This window comes from Musa acuminata, chromosome BXJ2-5 (genome assembly GCF_036884655.1).
Source record: "Musa acuminata AAA Group cultivar baxijiao chromosome BXJ2-5, Cavendish_Baxijiao_AAA, whole genome shotgun sequence".
NCBI classification, from domain to species: Eukaryota; Viridiplantae; Streptophyta; class Magnoliopsida; order Zingiberales; family Musaceae; genus Musa; species Musa acuminata.
Genome location: NC_088342.1, coordinates 42,123,754 through 42,143,784, shown reverse-complemented (window position 1 = coordinate 42,143,784; position 20,031 = coordinate 42,123,754). Strand labels below are relative to the sequence as shown.

General features: G+C 35.8%; 2 protein-coding genes across 2 annotated transcripts; both read left to right on the top strand.

Annotated features, from left to right (window-relative positions):
* Nucleotides 1–7,343: 7,343 nt before the first annotated feature.
* LOC103985616 (bZIP transcription factor 53) lies at nucleotides 7,344–7,724 on the top strand. The gene has a single exon (XM_065107225.1). It carries the CDS (start codon nucleotides 7,344–7,346, stop codon nucleotides 7,722–7,724), a length of 381 nt encoding a protein of 126 aa, XP_064963297.1.
* Nucleotides 7,725–13,224: 5,500 nt separating this feature from the next.
* Nucleotides 13,225–19,138, top strand: LOC135612844 (uncharacterized). The gene is made up of 2 exons (XM_065109582.1): nucleotides 13,225–13,434; nucleotides 18,357–19,138. The coding sequence occupies exons 1-2, from the start codon at nucleotides 13,365–13,367 to the stop codon at nucleotides 19,055–19,057; spliced, it is 771 nt and encodes a 256-aa protein (XP_064965654.1). The 5' UTR covers nucleotides 13,225–13,364; the 3' UTR covers nucleotides 19,058–19,138.
* The last annotated feature ends 893 nt before the right edge of the window (nucleotides 19,139–20,031 follow it).

Below are 20,031 nucleotides of genomic sequence, written 5' to 3'. Positions count from 1 at the left end.
AGATTGTGACTCCACGTCAATACAGCCCCCGTTGCACCACTCAAGGCCCAGCAACATGCTGAACTCGTTGCACACTTCAGCCTCTTACAGACGTATCCTTCACATGCCGAAGAGAAAGTTTCAGTGCTCCATGGCACTGAGTTTTGGTCACCTTGGGATGGTCATGAACATTCCATCGTCCACATACAAACCCATGAGTACCAAATTCTTCGAGTTAGCAATTCCTCTCACCTCTATGAGCTTTGCATAACTCTTTCGGTCATTGAGCAACTCATTCCACCTTGCATGGTCTCATCCTTTACCAAGTGCATCGCTTGCCTTTAGCACCATCAAGTATAGTTGTCAACGTTGAGCCGTAGCTCAAACTCAGCCATCCCACCCTTTGTGCGCTCCATATTCTTCCAAGCTTGCATGTTCTCGTGGTGCCTCTTGCGCGAAGGGTTGGCCATTCCTCTGAATGCCAATCTCAGATGCCCGCTCCTCCGAGCGACTCTTTTTACTACATCTCCATGCTCGTTTTTCCCTTCAACGGTCGCGCATGTGCGGACTGCCCTCAACGCAGCCCCACTAGGTCCCCCATGTTTGCATGCTAAGTGTTTCTATGAGAGCTTGTCCCGCTCTGATACCATCTGTCATGGACTTAACTAGTTTTGCCTAAGTCGTGCGGCACCCATGCGTGTCCGTCCGCAAAGGTCAACCTCTCCAAAGCCTCCCATTGTCCCTTAGGACGAACAAAATAGAGAACGGGTTAGAGAGAACGTCTTACTCGGGATCCACAAGCAAACATCTCCAAAAACACTTCATAGACAATACAAATTACAAACAAACTTTACAAGCTTTGAACAGTTGCACAACAAAGGGTAAAATGATCCACTACAGACCGAGGATCTCTCACACGTGTCCACATGACACAACCTTTATTTACAAGTCTAAAGCGGCCACCAACCTAACTAAAATGGGACTATTAAGCCTTCGACCGTCCCTCTACATGCTGTATAAAGCATGAACATATCAAAAGACACGGACATACATAAGCATTACATCAAACATCCTATTTAGAAGTTTGTCCGTGACATTCTCCCCCACTTCTGCATGGGCAGCAACGGTTGTTGTCCTTTCTCGCCTTTGGCGTCAACGATCTTGATGAAAAAATTCTTCCTAAAACACAATACACGTAGTTTAAAATAATTCTTTAGCATAAACAACTTGGCTTTGATACCACTGTAGGAAAATATAGAGGCGACATCATATGCATAGCGGAAGAACAAAAAATAAAAAAATTAAAATTTTTTAAAAAGATGTTTGTCATCGTACGAAGATTGGTATGCAAAAATCCGTGAAACTTAAATCTATGTGTGAGATAATTGTGTTTTACTTAGGGAGATTATATATCCCTAAATCCATATAGATCTGTAGAAGATGATGAAGGAAGTCAAGTGCCCTCCTCTCTAGTGGTGATCCACATATTAGGGCTACAACGATATTTCTCAAATCTCCACACTTACTATCTGAGGAGGAGAAGGGGAGAGGAGAATAGGAGGTAGCAACCAAGAAAACCTTTAACATTTGGGTGTTTGGTTCCCTCCTATTTATAGAGGCCCCCTGTCAACTTAACCCTAATGGATCCTACCTTATTGGGTATTGGATCTCATTCATAAGATCCAATAATTCAAGGGCTTATTGGAATTCAATAAGATAGGGACTCCGGCGGATATCTCATATCCGAACCTATACTCGTCGCAATGCCTACCATATGTATGTGACCCTCTAGGCTCAATATCGAGCTTGCCGTGAGTCATACCTGTCAGAACTCCTTTTGGCTCAGTGAATTATTATCCCCATAATAATTCACTCGACTCATTGATTGCGGACGTACTATGCCACTATGCCATAGCCTCCAAACGATGAATCCGATCCTTTGGACATATTTGTACTCAGTTAGCATGTACCTATAGTCCCTTATCTATCTAATATCTTAGAGACCGTATACCAGGTATGGTGCTGTCAAACCCATACGGATTCTACTCGAGTCTCGCTCTAATCGAATTCTCTCAAAGAACTCTTTTTCTCTAAATATGAATGACCATGGCTAGGGATTTGTTTGAGCAAGAACATATGAGATATTCCTCTCATGACATTAAGAGTGGATGATCCTCTATCAACACTCAATAGCCCTCGTAAGGTTAACTGCCACTCCCGATAACTGGTTGCACTAGATTTAGAACTTCCAAACCTATAAGTCCAGTATCAAGGAGTGGAGTACTCATACAGGACATCTTTGGTGTCTCAAGTCTAAGGATCAGGTACACCATTGGGACAACATAATCATTGTCTAACAATGAGGTATCATTAACCATCCAACATTCCATGAGCGGATCAATCAATGAACTCATTTTCTAATAAGTACATACTTTGTAGCCATAGTGTCCCCACACGAGCAGTTATAAGACCAACTACCTCCATCATATAGACGGGTATACAACACACCAATCTGTCTAGTTATCTCGATGTCCCTCTCAATTAACATATGACCAGGATTATTTAGTATTTATGTTTAAAGGTAAATCGATCTCATTATCATGATCTCATCACACTTTGATTCTCATTGCACAGATTCATAAACATCACAATATATATCTCATCACACTTTTTTCTTATTATATTATTAGATATTTTATCACTTTATATTGATTGTTATATATATATATATATATATATATATATATATATATATATATATATATATATATATATATATATATATATAACAATCAATATAAAGTGATAAAATATCTAATAATATAATAAGAAAAAAGAATGTGTATCATGTCACACGTGTCATCACTAATATGATTGACTTACAAGGCACCTATGACTAGTAGAGAATATGAGGTGGTAGTTAAAAACGAACCTAGTTTATGGTTTTGATTCCCTCCTATTTATAGAGGCCCTCTATCAACTTAATCATAATGGATCATACCATATTGGGTATTGGATCTCCATCCAACTACCCAAGCCTCTTAGATTAGTGGGTTTCTACCCAATAATCTTTTATTGACTCTTATTGGATCTTATTCATAGGATCCAATAATTCAGAGGCTTATTGGATATCCAATAAGATAGAGGCTTCAATGGATATCCAATAAGATAGAGGCTTCAATGGATATCTCATGTCTGAACCTCTACTTATCACAACACCTATCATATATATGTGACCCTTTAGGCTCAATATCGAGCTGGTCATAAGGCATACCTGTTAGAACTCCTTATGGTTTAGTGAATTATTATCTCCATAATAATTCACTCGACTCATCGACTACGAACGTACTAGGCTACTACGCCGCAGTCCCCAAACAATACAGGGGAATCCAATCCATTGAACTTATCTGTCCTCAATTATCATACATTTATAGTCCCTCATCCATCTAATATCTCATAGACCATATACCGGGCATGGTATTGTCAGGTCCATACGGTTTCTACTCGAGTCTCGCTCTAATCGGATTCTCCCAGAAAACTCTTTTTCTCTCAATCCAAATGACTCTGGCCAAGGATTTGCCTAAGCAAGAATACATGAGATATTTCTCTCATAACACTGAGAGTGAATGATCCTCTATCGACACTCAATAGCTCTCATAAGGTTGGTTGCCACTCTCGATAACCAACTATACAAGATTTGAACTTTTAGACCTATAAGTCTGATATTAAATAGTGGAGTACCCATATAGGATATCTTTGACATATCAAGTTTAAGGACCAGATATACCACTAAAATGATAGAATCGTTGTCTGACAATGAGGTATCATCAACCTTCCAACATTCCGTAAGCAAATCAATCAGTGAACTCATTCTCCAATAAGCATCTATACTATTTCCCTAGTGTCCCCACAAGAGCAACTATGAGACCAACCGTTTCCATCATATGAATGGGTATACAGTACACTAGTTTGTCCGGTTATCATGATGACCCTCTTGAGCCTATGACCGCGATTATTTAAGGTATATGTTTAAAGATAAATTAGTCTCATTATCGTGATCTCATCACGATCCGATTCCTATTACACAAATCCTTAGGCATCATAATATATGTATACAACAAGCAATATAAAGTGAAAAAATATCATAATAATAATAATTAAAAAGATTATATATCATGTCACATGTGTCATCACTCACGTGATTGACTTACAGGGCACCTACCGCACCGCTGCCGCACTCAATCAAGATACTGATTGCCAACATACCATGTTGGGCATACTAAGTCGGGCATCCCAAGTTAGGCATTCCATCATCTCTTGCACTAATGACATATACCAAATGAACAATACTTCCTGATTAGTTGTTCACTATGCCGCTCAACTCAAGAAGTACAGAGGCTTATGTTATGACAAAAATGGCGTGACTGATCATATGCTAACATTACCATTCGATGCCCGATACCTCACCTCCATGTGGTCGAGTCACCTAGTCAATACATGGAAGCTATTTTAGCGATCTTTTATACTATATTAACCTCATATAACCGTATCCCACAAGTGCTAGCCATAGAATGAGTACGAACAATCTTCATGGCCCAACATTGGTCGAGAACGATTCTAACTAACGTAACAAACGAGTATAATGGCTCAGTACTGATGAAGATGATTATAACTGTTTCTTATGTTTATGTTACTATACTAATAGTGTAACAACCCTCCAAGGCACCCACTATAAAAAAAGGATACATCAACTAATCTTAAGTTCAACTTGTCTGACTAGATTTCCCGATGCAAGTTTGTAGTGTTCGAATGTCCTACTCAACAAATTTTATCTTTGATTACCTTGACGAAGAATCATTTGAGTCGACTTTCAACTCGGATAATCAAAATCTACTATAACATAGTTATTGATGTCCATCATCATTCTCAAGAGATTTTTCCAACAAATGATACATGAAGAAAAAAAATATTTTTTCATAATCAAATACTTAAAAATTGATCTATCAAACGTTACAATGTTTAGAAGGTCAACTTTGAACTAATCATTAGGATTTAATCCAATGGAAATATTGAGCTATTAACATTGTACGATCGGACCACAAAATCTAAAATACTTAAGATCATATTAATGATCGTAACTCCATCCAGTCCTAAATACAATTGCATCCCCTCTCCCATTCCAATATTGCTTGTTTTGAGAAGGACTACATAGTAATGGCCAATGTGCATCTGCACTTTGACCTTTTTTTTTCTTTGACCCTCTATTTCACCTATGTTCTTTTCATTGTGTTCGTGTCAAATATCTTGAAAGTGGATTGTTGAATTTTCACCGTAGCTTCCCTAAACAAAAAAATTGCAGTCAAATTCAATGTTCTACTTAAAACTTTGGTGACATCAATACTCTTGGCTGCATTTTTTGAGTAGTAAATAAATTCAAATTCCATTAAACTGAAGAGAAAGATACATCGGAAATAACAAAGAACATGAGTTGCAGAATGAATACTCTTTGCATTCTCCTTATCATATATTTCCAGAGCTGGCTTTGCCAGAAAATGTGAAGCTTGACTTGCTCTCCTCACGAGATGAGATTATTATATCATCACCAAACTTCATCATTCCTTGCACGACTCTATTATCCACCATGCAAGCTGCAACAAAAAAAAAAGTGCAGAAAAACTTGCAAATAATAAATATTTTGAAATGGGTGACCAAAAATCTGAATTTTAGGAAAGATTCTGATAAATATTAAAACTCTAACGCCCCTTTCATATGCAGACCAACTTGAAAATATAATTAAGCATATGCTCCAAGTCGATCGGAGAAAAAAGTTATTTTGTAAAGGTTAATTGAATATCGAATGAAATAAAAAAAGAGAAATACATTATTCAAATTCACAACCTGCTCTTTAATCATGCGACAATAAAGTTATTGATTCAGTAATTATAGGACCCAAAAGATTCATTTGTTAGAGAAGAACCCAATATGTATAAACTCTAACAATGTGCTTTTATTCTTCGTTCTGGATTGTTAGAACTTGGTAGTTTATGTGAGACAGCAGAATTTTTTTCTCATATACTCGCTATTGATGATCTTATTTATCTCTAAAATATTGCTTGTGCTTGCCCTACAAATGAAAGTATTTAATATTTTGGATTTTTTTTGGAAAGAAAATACTCTAACAAGTGGAAGAGGTGGATGACGATTGAAGCCTTAGTATAAATTTAATAACTTGATATATAAAGACACTAATACAAGACTCAGAATTTGGCATGACTTATTGATCTATTAGAGGACAAAGAATGGAACAAAAAGAGGGAATTATCTGTTCAATTTCTATTTGGTGAAATACTTGATGTAATTGCTGTATGAAAATACTTACCTATCAGACTACATCAAAGAAGTATTTGATCAAGTATTCAACAACTGTGGGATTTAGAACACGTTTCTGTATTGAGATGGCAAGGATCAACCATAGATAATCTGTGAACCCCAAAAAACCCATCACCAACCACCATCCACCCACCAAAGATTCCCAGTCAAATCCAACAGCCGTGTCTGCTGGATTTGCCCGCAGATTTCATAGCTTCCCAGCTGTCACTCGTCGGCTGGTTTTTGAACGCGCTTCCTGCACACGGGTTTCCTCCAATCAAACCGTGCCAGCGCACAACGCACTGATCTGTACGACCCGCAATAAGTCATCGCCCACGTTTTAGGTCACCAAAACCACCTCCCGGAATGCGCCTCTCATCCTCTATAAATTGCCCATTCCGCAAGATTCAAAACCTTCTTTTCTTCATTTCGTCGCAGCATTGGTGGGCTTGGCTTTGTTTTCCTTTCCAGCTAAGTATTCTTGTCTTCTTTCTTCCCCCTCTCTCTCACTCGGCCCTTTTTCTTCCACAAATCTTTGGTTGGTCCCTTTTGGGGTACAAATCCGGCTCCAAAATCCGATCTTTCAAGGTTGGTTTTGTTTCTTGGTTGTGATAATCCAGATCTGACTCGCAAAATCTGATCTTTGGGATCCTCTCTTTTCAGCTTCTCTTTCGATCTCTTCACTAAGGTTCATGTTCTTGATGTTCTTCCCTCGAATACTGTCGAAAACCGTAATCCAGCTTTTATGAATCTCGCTACTCTCAGCGTCTGCTTCCTCCACTCCTTCTCTGTGGTCCTTCTCTACTGGTTCTATGTGATCTCATAAACTCGTTCTGATTGCTTGATCCATTAACGTCGAGAAAGAGGCATCTTTTTCTTTTCCTGTTCAATCCAATTTCGAGTAGCTTAGAATCAGAGATCCAGCGAGGAACAAGGATATGTCTTCTTCCTTTCCCGTCCGCCGAACTTCGAGTTCCGAAGGAGACTCGCAGCCGATGATCGACGTGAGGAAGAGAAAGCGGATGCTCTCGAACAGGGAGTCAGCGAGGAGATCGAGGATAAAGAAGCAGCAGCAATTGGATGATCTGATAAACCAGGAGGCGCAGCTCAAGAGCCAAAACAGTCAGATCGCAGTGCAGATCAATCTGGTAACGGAGCAGTACAACAAAGTGGAATCTGAGAATGCTGTGCTGGGGGCTCAGCTGAGGGAATTGACCGAGAGGCTGCAGTCGGTGAACTCGGTGCTCCATTTCATTGAGGAGTTCAGCGGGATGGCCATGGACATACCCGAGATACCAGACCCTCTCCTGAAGCCATGGAAGCTTCCTGGCATGGTACAGCCAGTCATAGCCAATTCTAACAAAGTCCGATTCTGAAACTTCATTGTTGTGCAATATCTACCTTGCTTTGCTGCTTGTGTTCTGGTTTTGTTGAGTTGCATGTAAAATCAGTATGTTTTTTCGTGTCCAAGTCAGTGGGTGATATGTGTGCATGTACTTGTTGTAACACGATCTTTGGGTAAATGTCCTAATTATTCCAGTTGAACACTTACTGCGTGTCTCTGAAGAAACTATAAAGGTGTGGTAGATCTTGAAATATGCACAAAATGATTTCTTCATTGGTTGTTAGCATAGAAGCCCAAGCATGTTGCTAGCATGCAATGACTCTTAAATGGCTTCGGTTCCATGTTTTGCATCTAATCTTAGGATAAATAATCTGATGCCTGATTGTGATATAGTAGTAGCGGACATCCTGACCTGGTGCTGAATAGGATGAGACTTATGTGACCTTCTGGGAGAGAAATCTCATCCCTGACAAGTGCAGTCATGCATTGGATTCTTATGTAAACATCACAACCTTTTAATCAGTAGTGGTTCAAATTATATGAGTAGCTTCTTTTCAATATGTTCAATGAAGAAGATTATACAGCTATGCTACGTACACATGCAGATTGTTCAGTTGATTTTATTCAAGCCTTGGAATAGTTCAGTGTTGCAGGGTGCTTTCCTTGGAGCACGTAACTTATTTCATATGGTCGCTAGTTATTCTTTATACAGACTTAGTAATATTTCTTGGGGAGTTTAATTACGGTCAGCTCCGGATAATAAATCAAATGTATTAGGCTTGTTATAATCTTGCAAAAAATGTTCATTAAAGTTGGAAGGCTGACTGTAAATCTAGAATTGCATATGAAACTTTTGTAGAGTGCCAAAGATGTTGGACTTCAATTGAATTTAGGCTGCTACTTGGTGCTTGTTTCTATCTTTCTTGAGTTGTTTTATCAAACACTATTCTCTTATTATTAAGGATAAAGGTTCATTTTAATCCGATCATAAATCTCTTAAGTTTTTATGGTTTATTCGTATCTAAAATAATATTTATATTTTAAAAAATATAGCATATAAATCGTTCCTGTCAAGTCTGAGTTAATAGACGTTAGAATCTACTTACATGGTATGGTATGCTGATTCATATTAAACCACTAATATAATTATATGTATAATTTAGGGTTGATGTCTATTTTAACCCTTATGGTTTTGACCATAGACCTCTTAAATCTTTATGGTTTACTCGTATATAAAATAATATTTATATTTTTTTAAAATATAACATATAAGTTTCTCTCGTTAAGTCTAAGTTAACAAATATTAAAATCTATTTATGTGATATATTTACTTACAATAAATTATTAATATAATGACATATATAATTTAAGCTTAAAAAAAAATTAAGAACTCCATTGATAACAGGAGAGGCATCATCATGGAAGCGACTACCAACAACAACACCGAGCCGTTGTTGCCTAGTATGGCATCAGAAGCTCTTGAGCTCGTCGTTAGTGTAAGAGAGGTTACGTGCAGATGATACCCTACTAGACAGTAGTGGCTCGGTGTTGCTATTGGTGGTCGCTTCCACGATAATGTCTTCTTTCACCATTGATGGAGGTCTTAGTTTTTTTAAACTTAAATTACATGTGTCATTATATTAATGATTTATTATAAGTCAACATGTCATGTAAGCAAACTCTAACGTCTAAGTTAGACTTGACAAGAGGGGTTTATATGTTATATTTTTAAAAATATATAGATTATTTTAAACACGAGGAAACTATAAAGGCTTAAGATATCCATGATCAAAATTACAATGACTAAAATGGATCTTAACCTTAAATTACACATGTCATTATATTAATGATTTATTATGAATCGTCATATCATATTTTAACGTTTATTAACTCAAATTTGATTTATTATAAGTGTGTAAGAGCTTATATGCTATGTTTTTTTAAGTGTATGTGTTATTTTAAACGATTTAATGGTTCATGGTCAAAAAGACTAAAATGAACCTTTAGCCCTATTATTAAAGTAATTATATGGACCTATATAAAGCTTGAATAGACCAGAAGATATTTCATTAAGTAATGAGAAATATTAATTATGTTAGATCCTCATGTGAAGTTATATTAGGGGTCAATGAACAAGATCCTTGATTTATTTTCTAGTAGATGGCGTGCTATTCTGCAATTAATTAATGGAGATCAGAGCTTGGCTGTATTTGTTTCTGAAAACCTACTCACTCAACTCGAAGAAGTCTAGAGATTTGGCATTTGGTGGTTGAGATCACACCAATAGCATCATGCTTGTGTACCTAAAAATAATAATTGTTCTGATGCCTAAAACTATAATATAGTGATGCCAAAATTACATTATGTTAAATATAAATGGTAAGAAATGTTAAGTGGAATTTCTCTTGGAATCAATTTAATAGTTTCAAAGATGACCAACATGCATCATTTGGCTTGAAACCCTTGCTCATGTTTAGGCTGCAGTTGAGCTTGTTACTAAGATGAAATTTTAGATGGGATTGTGAATTCTGTAAAACCATCTTTTATGGTATAAAATCACTAGCACCTTGGAACATTCTGAAGGATATAATTACTTCATTAATTGTTATTTAATAATTATTCATCATGTATTAATTTGATATTATCTTTATAAAAGAATATTATTATTTGCAATCTATTTTTACTATGTCTAATCTTATTTAATTTTTTTTAATATTTTTAAATGGATGGAAATATTCTCCTCCTCTTTTTTCTAATTGAGGTCGATCGACCCTCATTGTCTTTTTCTTCTTTCTCGATGAACGATCTCAAAGGAATAATGATTGTGATCGGACATAAGGGGAGGAGTGTCTACGTCGATAGGGAGCAATGAACAAGATTGACAGAGAGTGTGAAATTATGAAAAAAAAGGATAAAATTTATAATATTGATTTGTAGATAATAAAATAATATATTTTTTTAAAGAATTATGAATAATAAGGAGATTATCAATACTAAAAAGGAACCATGAATAAAAAAGCTTCTTACAACAATATCAATGTAAAAGAAGTAACAATATTATGACTTATTATTGTTGTTATTGTTGTTGGGAATAAAAGCATGGCTAATGAATAACTATTCAATTATAAAGGCATTAGATAGATAAAAGCAACAAGTCACGTTGACCATGTTTATTATCATGATAAAAATCTCAAGCCACCACTGTTACTTTGTTTAAATGCTTAAATGTGGAATGCTCTGATCGAGAACTGCACACTAAGCCTCGTAAAGCATAAGAGCTTTTGCATACTTAGACACCTCACATACTTGTATTCATGTATTTGTCGACTAAGTTGATAGTTAATACCTATGCCCTCACAACATGACATGCGTGTAGTAATGCTCTACAAATAACATCCACCCCAACCCTTTGTGACTGTTGAAAAAGAAAAATATGCTCAATAATTCCATTTAATGGTATCTTCTTAGCGAACAAATGAGTTAATATGTTTTCACCACTTGACGATACATACTGACGTGTGTTGGTGCAACGCAAGTAATACCATAAGATACAATGTGAAAAATATAAATATATGTCTTAGATTTAAATTTTTAAATGGAATAAAATTAACAAAAAAGTAAAATAATATTGGAGCAAAAAATCTGGTTCTAAACTTTTCAAGCCATGCTTATAATAAAAACTTCCTGATTGATTCTACCTCATGTGTCATCTACTAGCTTAGATTGAATGACATTAATCACATATTTAAGATGGCAGTCCCAACGTTTGTGACACCATCGATAAAATGCCTTCGGTTACTCAAAGATTTTTTAATGAACTTATAGTGTTCTTCAATGTTATAAATCTATTCAGAAAACTACAATAGACTTTGGTTAGTTTAAATTCTCGCCAACTTTAAATATTATAAAAATATTTTTGAATTATATTTCATAAAATTGTTTATTTGGAATTTTATAAATGATTTTTTTATTAAAAAGATTTATTTTAGTATATTTCAAAATAAAGGACTATAAATCCTCTTTTTTTTCACCTAATCTTAAATTTAGGTCTATATATTTTATAAAAACCTCATAACATTTATGTTTATTTGTTTAAAAAATATAATAAAAAGTGTGAGATAATATCAAGTTACAATGTATTAGTTTAGAAACAAAAAACATTGTATCCCCACCAATCTCAATTATCAATTTTATTATGCATTTTGAATTTGTCAAATTATTTATTTGAGTGTTTTCGATGAAAATTAGGATTATTTTGGCATATATTAAAGGTTGATAATTCCTCGTTTTTTCACTTTGCTTTAAATTTATGTCTATATATTTTAGAAAAGCTTATAGTATATATGTTTATTTACTAAAAAAATAATAAAAGATAGTGAAACATTGCCAAGTTATGATTTTTTTTGTTATCAAGAAATAATATTATGATTTTATTCAAGAACATTATAAGAACTTTAAATTCATATTATTATAAATTACCAACTTTATTAAAATGATCTATATAAGAGTTTGAGCGGGTTTGAATGAAATTAAAAGATTTTGATATATTTAAAATAATGAACAATAATTTTTTTCTTTTTCTCCATTTAATCTTAAATTGATGTATATATCTTTGTGTTCATTTATCATGGAAGAATGACAAGAAAAAAAAAAGGGAGTGATCTTTAGGGAATCCCTATTTTAGGCTTTATTTGAATAGTGCCCCTATTTTCAAAATTCTTATCGTACCTTTTAAAATACTTAAAATGCCTTACTATCATAAAATAACTTTTCCGACTGAAACTCTACCAGCTGAATCAATCTATTACTGGAACAGATAATTACAGTATTTTCATAATGTTTTTTACTTCACCAGATCGATAGTGTTCATGAATATATCTATAATGTCTTAGTTCAGAAACAAAGAAAAATATTATATCCATATTCAATTAGTTTACATTTTTATTAATCTTAATTTTTTAATTTACTATACATTTTTAGGTTTAATAAAAATGATTTATTTGAGAAATTTTGATAGATTTTGGATCAAAATCAATATTATTTTGGTATATTTCACAAGAAAGATATAAATCCTTTTTTTCCACTTAATCACAAATTTTGGTTTATATTTTTTGAAAAAATATTATAAATTTTACATTTATTTATTATAAAAATAATAATAAAAGGGTGAGATAATAGCCAGCTATAATGTTTTTCTGTTATTGAACGAAAACATAATGACTCTATTTAAAAATAATAATAATAATAATAATAATAATTAGACCATAATTAGACCATAATGACTCTATTTAAATAATAATAATAATAATTATTATTATTATTATTATCGTCATATTCTTCTGCTTGCTATGATGAAAGGATGCTTCATCTTCTTGTTTTAATTTGTTAATTTCCAATGCATGCGTCGTTATTGAAATCATACAACATATGTTTTCCACTTGGCATGCCTCATCTCACCCTCACTTTCCAGAAGGGCCTACAATATTCCTTTCCGTCTCCTCGACCCAGTCGTTGGAGTGACGCGCCGGCGACGAACCGCAGCTTGCTTCAGGTCCGAACGCTCAAATTTAATGAACCGCAGGCTCAAACAAACCCTCGTTACCTGCGAGCTCGAATTGCATCGAGTTCGGGCCGGGTGGGATCGGGGTTGTAGCTCGCCCCGGCGACGACGATGGATCTCCACAGCCCGCGGGTCCAGCTCCTGTTACTCGTAGGTGGTCTCATCGCTCTCAGCATGGCAGGTCCGCGTTGATTCCATCTCTTTTATCTTGTTTTTATGCTCGATTTATGTGTTCCCCCTTCCATGTCTTGAACATAAGCTTCTGTGGCTTGTTTGGCTCTTCTCCTTTTGATTGGACGTGCGGCCCCAGGTGCTGCAAGAAGTAGCCCTGTTGGCGGTCGTTGCCTCCGGATTCTTGATAGCATTTCGTCTTCAAGGGGTGGAGATCACCGCCATTTTTTCCCCTGGGGAAGAGGTGTGAGGGTAGGTAGATAGAAGGAAATTACAGATAAGAGATCAAAATACTTCTTTCCCTAACCTAAGGTCATGAAAGGTCCGCCAGGAACCCGTCTCTCCCTGATCTCTTTAGAATGCAGGGGCACAAACACTTCACTATCTCACTTGATTCTGTCACTTGAAACGTAAGAAGATTTCGTCTCTTGCGGTCATATGCAGCAAGTAACCTATGTTAGTGATCATCTAGTGCATATATTGTGTTGTAAATGTTGCTTGTAGCAGTGCTCTTTTGGTTGCTTATTGTTGGAGTGAAGAACCTCCTTAAGCAGACTTAATCCGAAATCAATGGCCAAGCAAGAATGGCATATATAGATAAGTGACACGAAACCAACCTTTAATAAAGTGATGCAACTCGATCGGCTTTTGACCTGGTTGGTAGTCGACCCAGATTAGACTCTTGGGGCTGAGGTCTGAAACCCCTGCCCATGGGCTAACTTAACCTGGTAGTATCCTTCAAACCTTTTTAAATCATAGTTTAAAAGGCCGTGTTGGACTAGTATGTACCAACTGTATTTATAGATCTGGTCAAGCATCGATATCAAACATGTACCATTATTACTGTTAAAGTCCCCTTTCTTAACTGTTCAAGCTTTTGGCATTTCTAGTTACCAATCATATCTTTAAAATTACATCATAGCATGTCATGAGTTCGAATTTTATATCCGCATCTTTCACAGTTCTTAATTAAAATTATTCGGGCACTGCCCATTCTCATTTAAGCTTGCGTCATCTACTCGGGCTTTGTTCATATGTCAAGCTTAACCATCTTGCTCGTGAGAGGATATGTTAAAGCATACATTGTATCCTTTCCTAACAGCTTAAGTTTTTGGGATTTCTGGTTACCTAAGTGAAATCAGCAGGTACATGTTGATATACCATTCAGTATCTCTGCACCATATTGGTTCGATAGTTTATTGAAATTAGTATTGTATTAGTTTTTAAAACGATGATTAAAATATTGCATTTCATGTAAAACTTTAGCTTCATTTTGTTGTGCGCCACAATTGAGATTTGCCTGCGTTATAGTTGTGCAGGTGAAGAGTTCCAAGAATGACGATTGCTTGTTGTTTTTTATAAATAACATTTTGGATATTAGTTGCTTTCCTCATGTATTGTATTGGGCTGCCCTTTTAGGACATCAGTGGTTCTAAAGCCTGAAATCTTATTTTAATTATTATAATATGCTCAGCCGATTCTCAGTTATCACATTGCTATACATATAACATAAACTATGATTAAACACTTCAACATCTGAGATGTTGATAAAAATACTTTTGAGATTCAATCCTAATGATCCACATTGATCAAAACCACAAACCCATAGATTCAAATTAGATCGAGACAAATAATTATAGCAGTACAGTAGGAGGATAAGAGGGTGAACCTTGGTATTACAATAAAGTTACTCCACTGTGACTAGGATGACTAGGACTTGGGTCACGGAAACAACCTATGTTCTTGTAGGGGCAAGGCTACACGGTATGACCCTTCTCTGATCCTGTGTTGGTGGGAACTTGGTACATTGGCTTTATCATTTTATTATATTATTTTGGTAAGATTGTAATTGGCTTAAAGACAGAATGGTAAAGTGCGTGTGTAAGAGAAAGAGAAGGGAGGGAACACATATATTAATTGTCATGACTGGACTTAATAAGTCCATTGGCCTGGTAATTTGGATATGATGGACCCAGAACCATGAGCCTTCAAATGCTTTAGCCTTAGTTGTTGGTGATAGACCCATTTAGTTTATATACCATTCCAACCTATCGTGAATTTTTGATACGAGGATATTATTATGTCATAGACTGATAGGCCCACTATCCTTGATAATTTAGATTCAGTGGGCCTAAATCCCTTAGGCATGAACTATTTAAGCATAGTTATCTGTAGGTGGTTAACCTCTTCTCCACTTCTGATGTGAGATTAATCAAAGCATTAAAATCCCTACCAGTTAATGACTTAATCTCCTCATCAGGGAATAACAAAATTACACAATTTCAGAACAATTGCTTTTGTAGGTAGCATCCAAGGACTTAAAAGACCAGTGGTAGTTTATGTAATGATGTGCTCCTTACACCATGTACATGTTGGTCTTTTTATTTTGATCCACTCATCAATGGCCTTTCATTCCCAAGATAGTACATGCCTTTTGGTAACAATTAGCATGACTTGACTCAATAGGCCCACTAGCCTAGTAACTTGAATGTGATCAGCTCAGAACCATGAAGCTCAAATTCCTAAAATCAAGTTATTATATGTTGTACCATCAACCCTTAATCACCATCATAATGCTACTCTTACTTTGGATGTGGAACCAATCCATGCAACACATTTATAGACACCCTTTAGTTAATTTTTAATTTTCACCATTCAAGAATTACATACTCAATAAAAAAGAATTTGATTCTATTCAAATTGATTGAAAAATTGAAACTTAACCTAAAATGGCTGGTATCTCCATAAACTAACAAATTTGTGGAAACTGCTGAAATTTTTTAAAATTGCAGAAACTAGCAACATGAAATTCTTTGCTGGGGGAGAATCTAAAATTTAAATCAATTCTGAACATGTTTACAAGTTAATGCCGCTGTATAATGAGGTTTGTGTGCATAACATAAGTCCTTGTGTAGTTGAAAAGATGCAACTCACTCTTTGACTTGGTTTATTAATTGCAACATCTGTAACTGTTTTCATGTAACTAATTGAGTCAATTACTATGGTGTATGATTGGCCATCGTGTAGGACATTTTATACAAAAATTGCTTCTTTCTCTCCTGTCTTTAGGACCCATTTTGTGTGCCTAGTAGGAGAGATGTAAGCATAAGGACGGTGGTGGATTTCTCTCTCTCCATCTCAGCTTCTCATTTTCTGGATGACTAACCTATTTGTTTAATTGGTCTTCTATTCTAGCCTGGCATTGGCTATCAAATACTCCTTATATCTAGGAATTATTAACATAATATGTTGGTAAAAAGAACAGTCAAATCCCTAACATTGAACTTCAGCACTTTTTAATTTGTTGCAACAAGCCGCTATTACTTTTTGTCGTCTTATAGCTTTAGGTCATAGATATAATAAAAATTTTAGCCTAAAACTCTTGGGCTTGGTTTACTGTGATCTGTCAAATTTGAAGAGACTAGAAATGGAAGGTTCATGATACATGTGTTTCATCAGCTAAAGTTTTGAGTCTAGTAGCAGCTAATGAAAATGATTGCAGAGACTATGACATTGGTGGTACACGGGGAATTATGAGATCTTCATTTTCTAGGAACTCAGATTTAGTAATATTGTAAAACTTGAGCAATTTCCCACCAATTTCCAACTATATAAGTCTTAAGAGTCGGTCAGAATTGGACTATTCTTGAACAATACTAATTATGTCGTACTAGAATCTGCTGATACTGTGAAGTATGTTGAAAAGATTCTAAAAAATAAAGCAAGATTCCTCATTATGTTAACTTGGCTTTAATTGCTAAGTGTCTATTTTATCTATGGGATACCTGACTTGCAATTTCCTGATGTCTAAATGATTCTTGCTCGTATTTGTTTTAAATCAGAATACTACATCATCAGTTAAGGATTAGATGATTGGATTCTCTTATTGCTAACAAGTAACTAACACTAACATTTCTGAGCTATGTTGTTTATGGGCCGTTCAACATAAGTTATTGAGCAGGTCACCTAGATTCTGGCATATGGTATCAAATCATTTATGCAAGACAAGTGGTCCTGGAGAATTCATGCAAGGCCTTTTATTGTGGATTATACAACAAGATGACAACTATCTTAAGAGCATCAAGGATAAAATTTCTCCATGTTAGTCCCTGATGAGAATGTCAAGAGTAAATAAAGAAAGAAAATGGCAGGCAAACATCAGTGGGGAAGTGGCAGATCCTAATTATTCAAAGATGGGAAAAGATTAAAATTTATATATGATTTGATTTGCTAATTACTAACAATTTGGGTTTGAGTATTCTTGAGGCATGGTAGATAACACATGTTCTATACATCTTTTTTTTTCGCTGTAAAATAGAAACTTTATTAACTCAAATCTGGAGTACAAAAGATATCCTTCTCATCAAAGGAAATAAGCATGGAAAGACCAGAATGGAAACTTTCTTTCCACAAAAAAGTGGACTTGGAAGTCAGCAAAATTAGCCAGTCAGTTAGTGGACATATTAATCTCCCTATAGGTGTTTTTGAAAGAAATAGAACATAAGGTAAGAGCAATGTGTTGAATGTCTCAGATGTGATTAGCAATTTGTCAAGGAGGTGTAGCACTGTTAACAGCCCCATTCACAACACTGGAGTCAGATTCAACTTGAACGCGAGTAGAACCAGCATTCCTTGCAGCCTTTAGTCCATCCAGGCCAGTGCTTCACATACATGTTCCATACACATTGTTTGGCCAATTGGCTTCTTGGTTATGACAGTAAATCCATCTTTCTTAAGTTATCTCTGATCTATGTTTCATATCATTGTAGATTTATTGCATTGCTTCAGAACCAGCAAAAAAAGCTCTATAGAAATACTTTTCGCGTTGTTAACTCTATAACTATAATATCTTCCATGATATCTTTTGCTTCATATGTGGTCAAGTATTGCATAGACACATCTCTATTGCCAGTCATTGTACTGCTATTGCAGCGGAGAAATTCAGGGAATTTGTTGGAGAAGAAGCTGCATCCAAAAGTGGAAAGTTCACATTTTTGAATTGTTTTGACATGGGATCTGGGAGTCTTTCCTGTGTAGTCAAAGAGGGTGTCAAACTCTATGCGTACAACATCCGAAGTGCACATGTTGAAAGAATAAGACAACGAGAAACAGAGATTGCTCTGACTGAAGCTTTGACAGAAGGTCTGACCGCAAGCATGGCTGCAAAGAAGGCTCAGAAAGCTGGCACAAAAGCTGCAAAGGAGGCTTCCAGGCAAGCCAAGCGCATTACAGGTCCACTCATATCATCAGGGTGGGACTTCTTTGAAGCCTTATACTTTGGAGGAACCTTGACAGAGGGCTTCCTCAGAGGTACCGGTACTTTATCTGGGGCCTATGCAGTTGGTTACCATGGTGAGCAGAGACTGGGAAGATTGGGTTATCTTATGGGAAGTCATCTTGGTAGCTGGATTGGAGGAAGGATAGGATTGATGGTATATGATGTTGTAAATGGATTAGATTACTTGCTTCATTCTGTCCAACCAGAAGAAAATACCAGTTTTTTCACTGATACTGGGGGTTCTGGCTCTGATGACGCATATAACACAGGAAAAGATATCGTGTATCAGAGCGCTAGTGAACTAAATGGTTATTATGAAAGTGTGAATGAAAATTCAGAAGATTCTGAAACTTGAGACTCTTTTGAAACAAGTGGTACTGTTATATTGTAGTTATCGGTGTCATGGGTATATCATATAGTTCTGCATTATGCTTTATCTTACTGAACATACCTGTTGATGAAGTGATGAACACCATTAACTGTGGGGTCCATTGATACAAGAGTTTCCTGTTGCTATTGAAAATTTATTTCTTTAAGCTGGTGACAGCTTTGACAGGAACACTCCACTGTGAGTGTTCTCTTATTCAGGTCATCTGTTACTTGTGTTTTGTACTGACAATGCAATGTTTGACTATTTTTTTTGTTTTTCCGGTGGTGCATGGGTTAGTTTTGATTCAAAGGACTCTACTGATTAGGATAACCATTTGCTTGTGTCATATTTCTCTTCCAAATGGAATTTATTCCCTAGGCCTCGAGATGATAACATAGATTCAAGTTTGAGTGAGAGTTTTTCTTGATCTTGTCTTTTGTCTCTAAATTAATTAAGATTCACCAGCTTTCTCCTCAATCCTTCCTGAGTTTATGTTAAATTCACGCGGAACTTTGATGCTACTTTTGTAGATGGTTTAGTCTTCAGCAAGATTTCATTTCGAGCTCTGGTTGTGCTAAATTTGTTGAAGTCTCTATTTTTCTTCTGCTGACGATTGTGACTGGTGTACCAATTGCTTAATTCTACTTGAACTTTGATGTGATCAATCAACAAGAAGAAGAACAACAACAACCAACTATAATGTGCTTCAATTATTTAGGATCCTCAATTGATTGGTGTACCAAGCAAGATCACATTTTTCCTATCATTGAATTCTACAAATCAGGAATATGGTATACCGTGTTCTTGTGGTTCCGGCTTCGTCCCCTTCGAAAATATATTGCCTCTTGATGATTTGCAATAGCCATCGGAATCTTAGCCACTGCTTTCGATTGGTATGATGACAATAGCAGGAAAAAGAAGTCGTCAATGATCACATCTCCCAATCCCTGCGTCGAGTA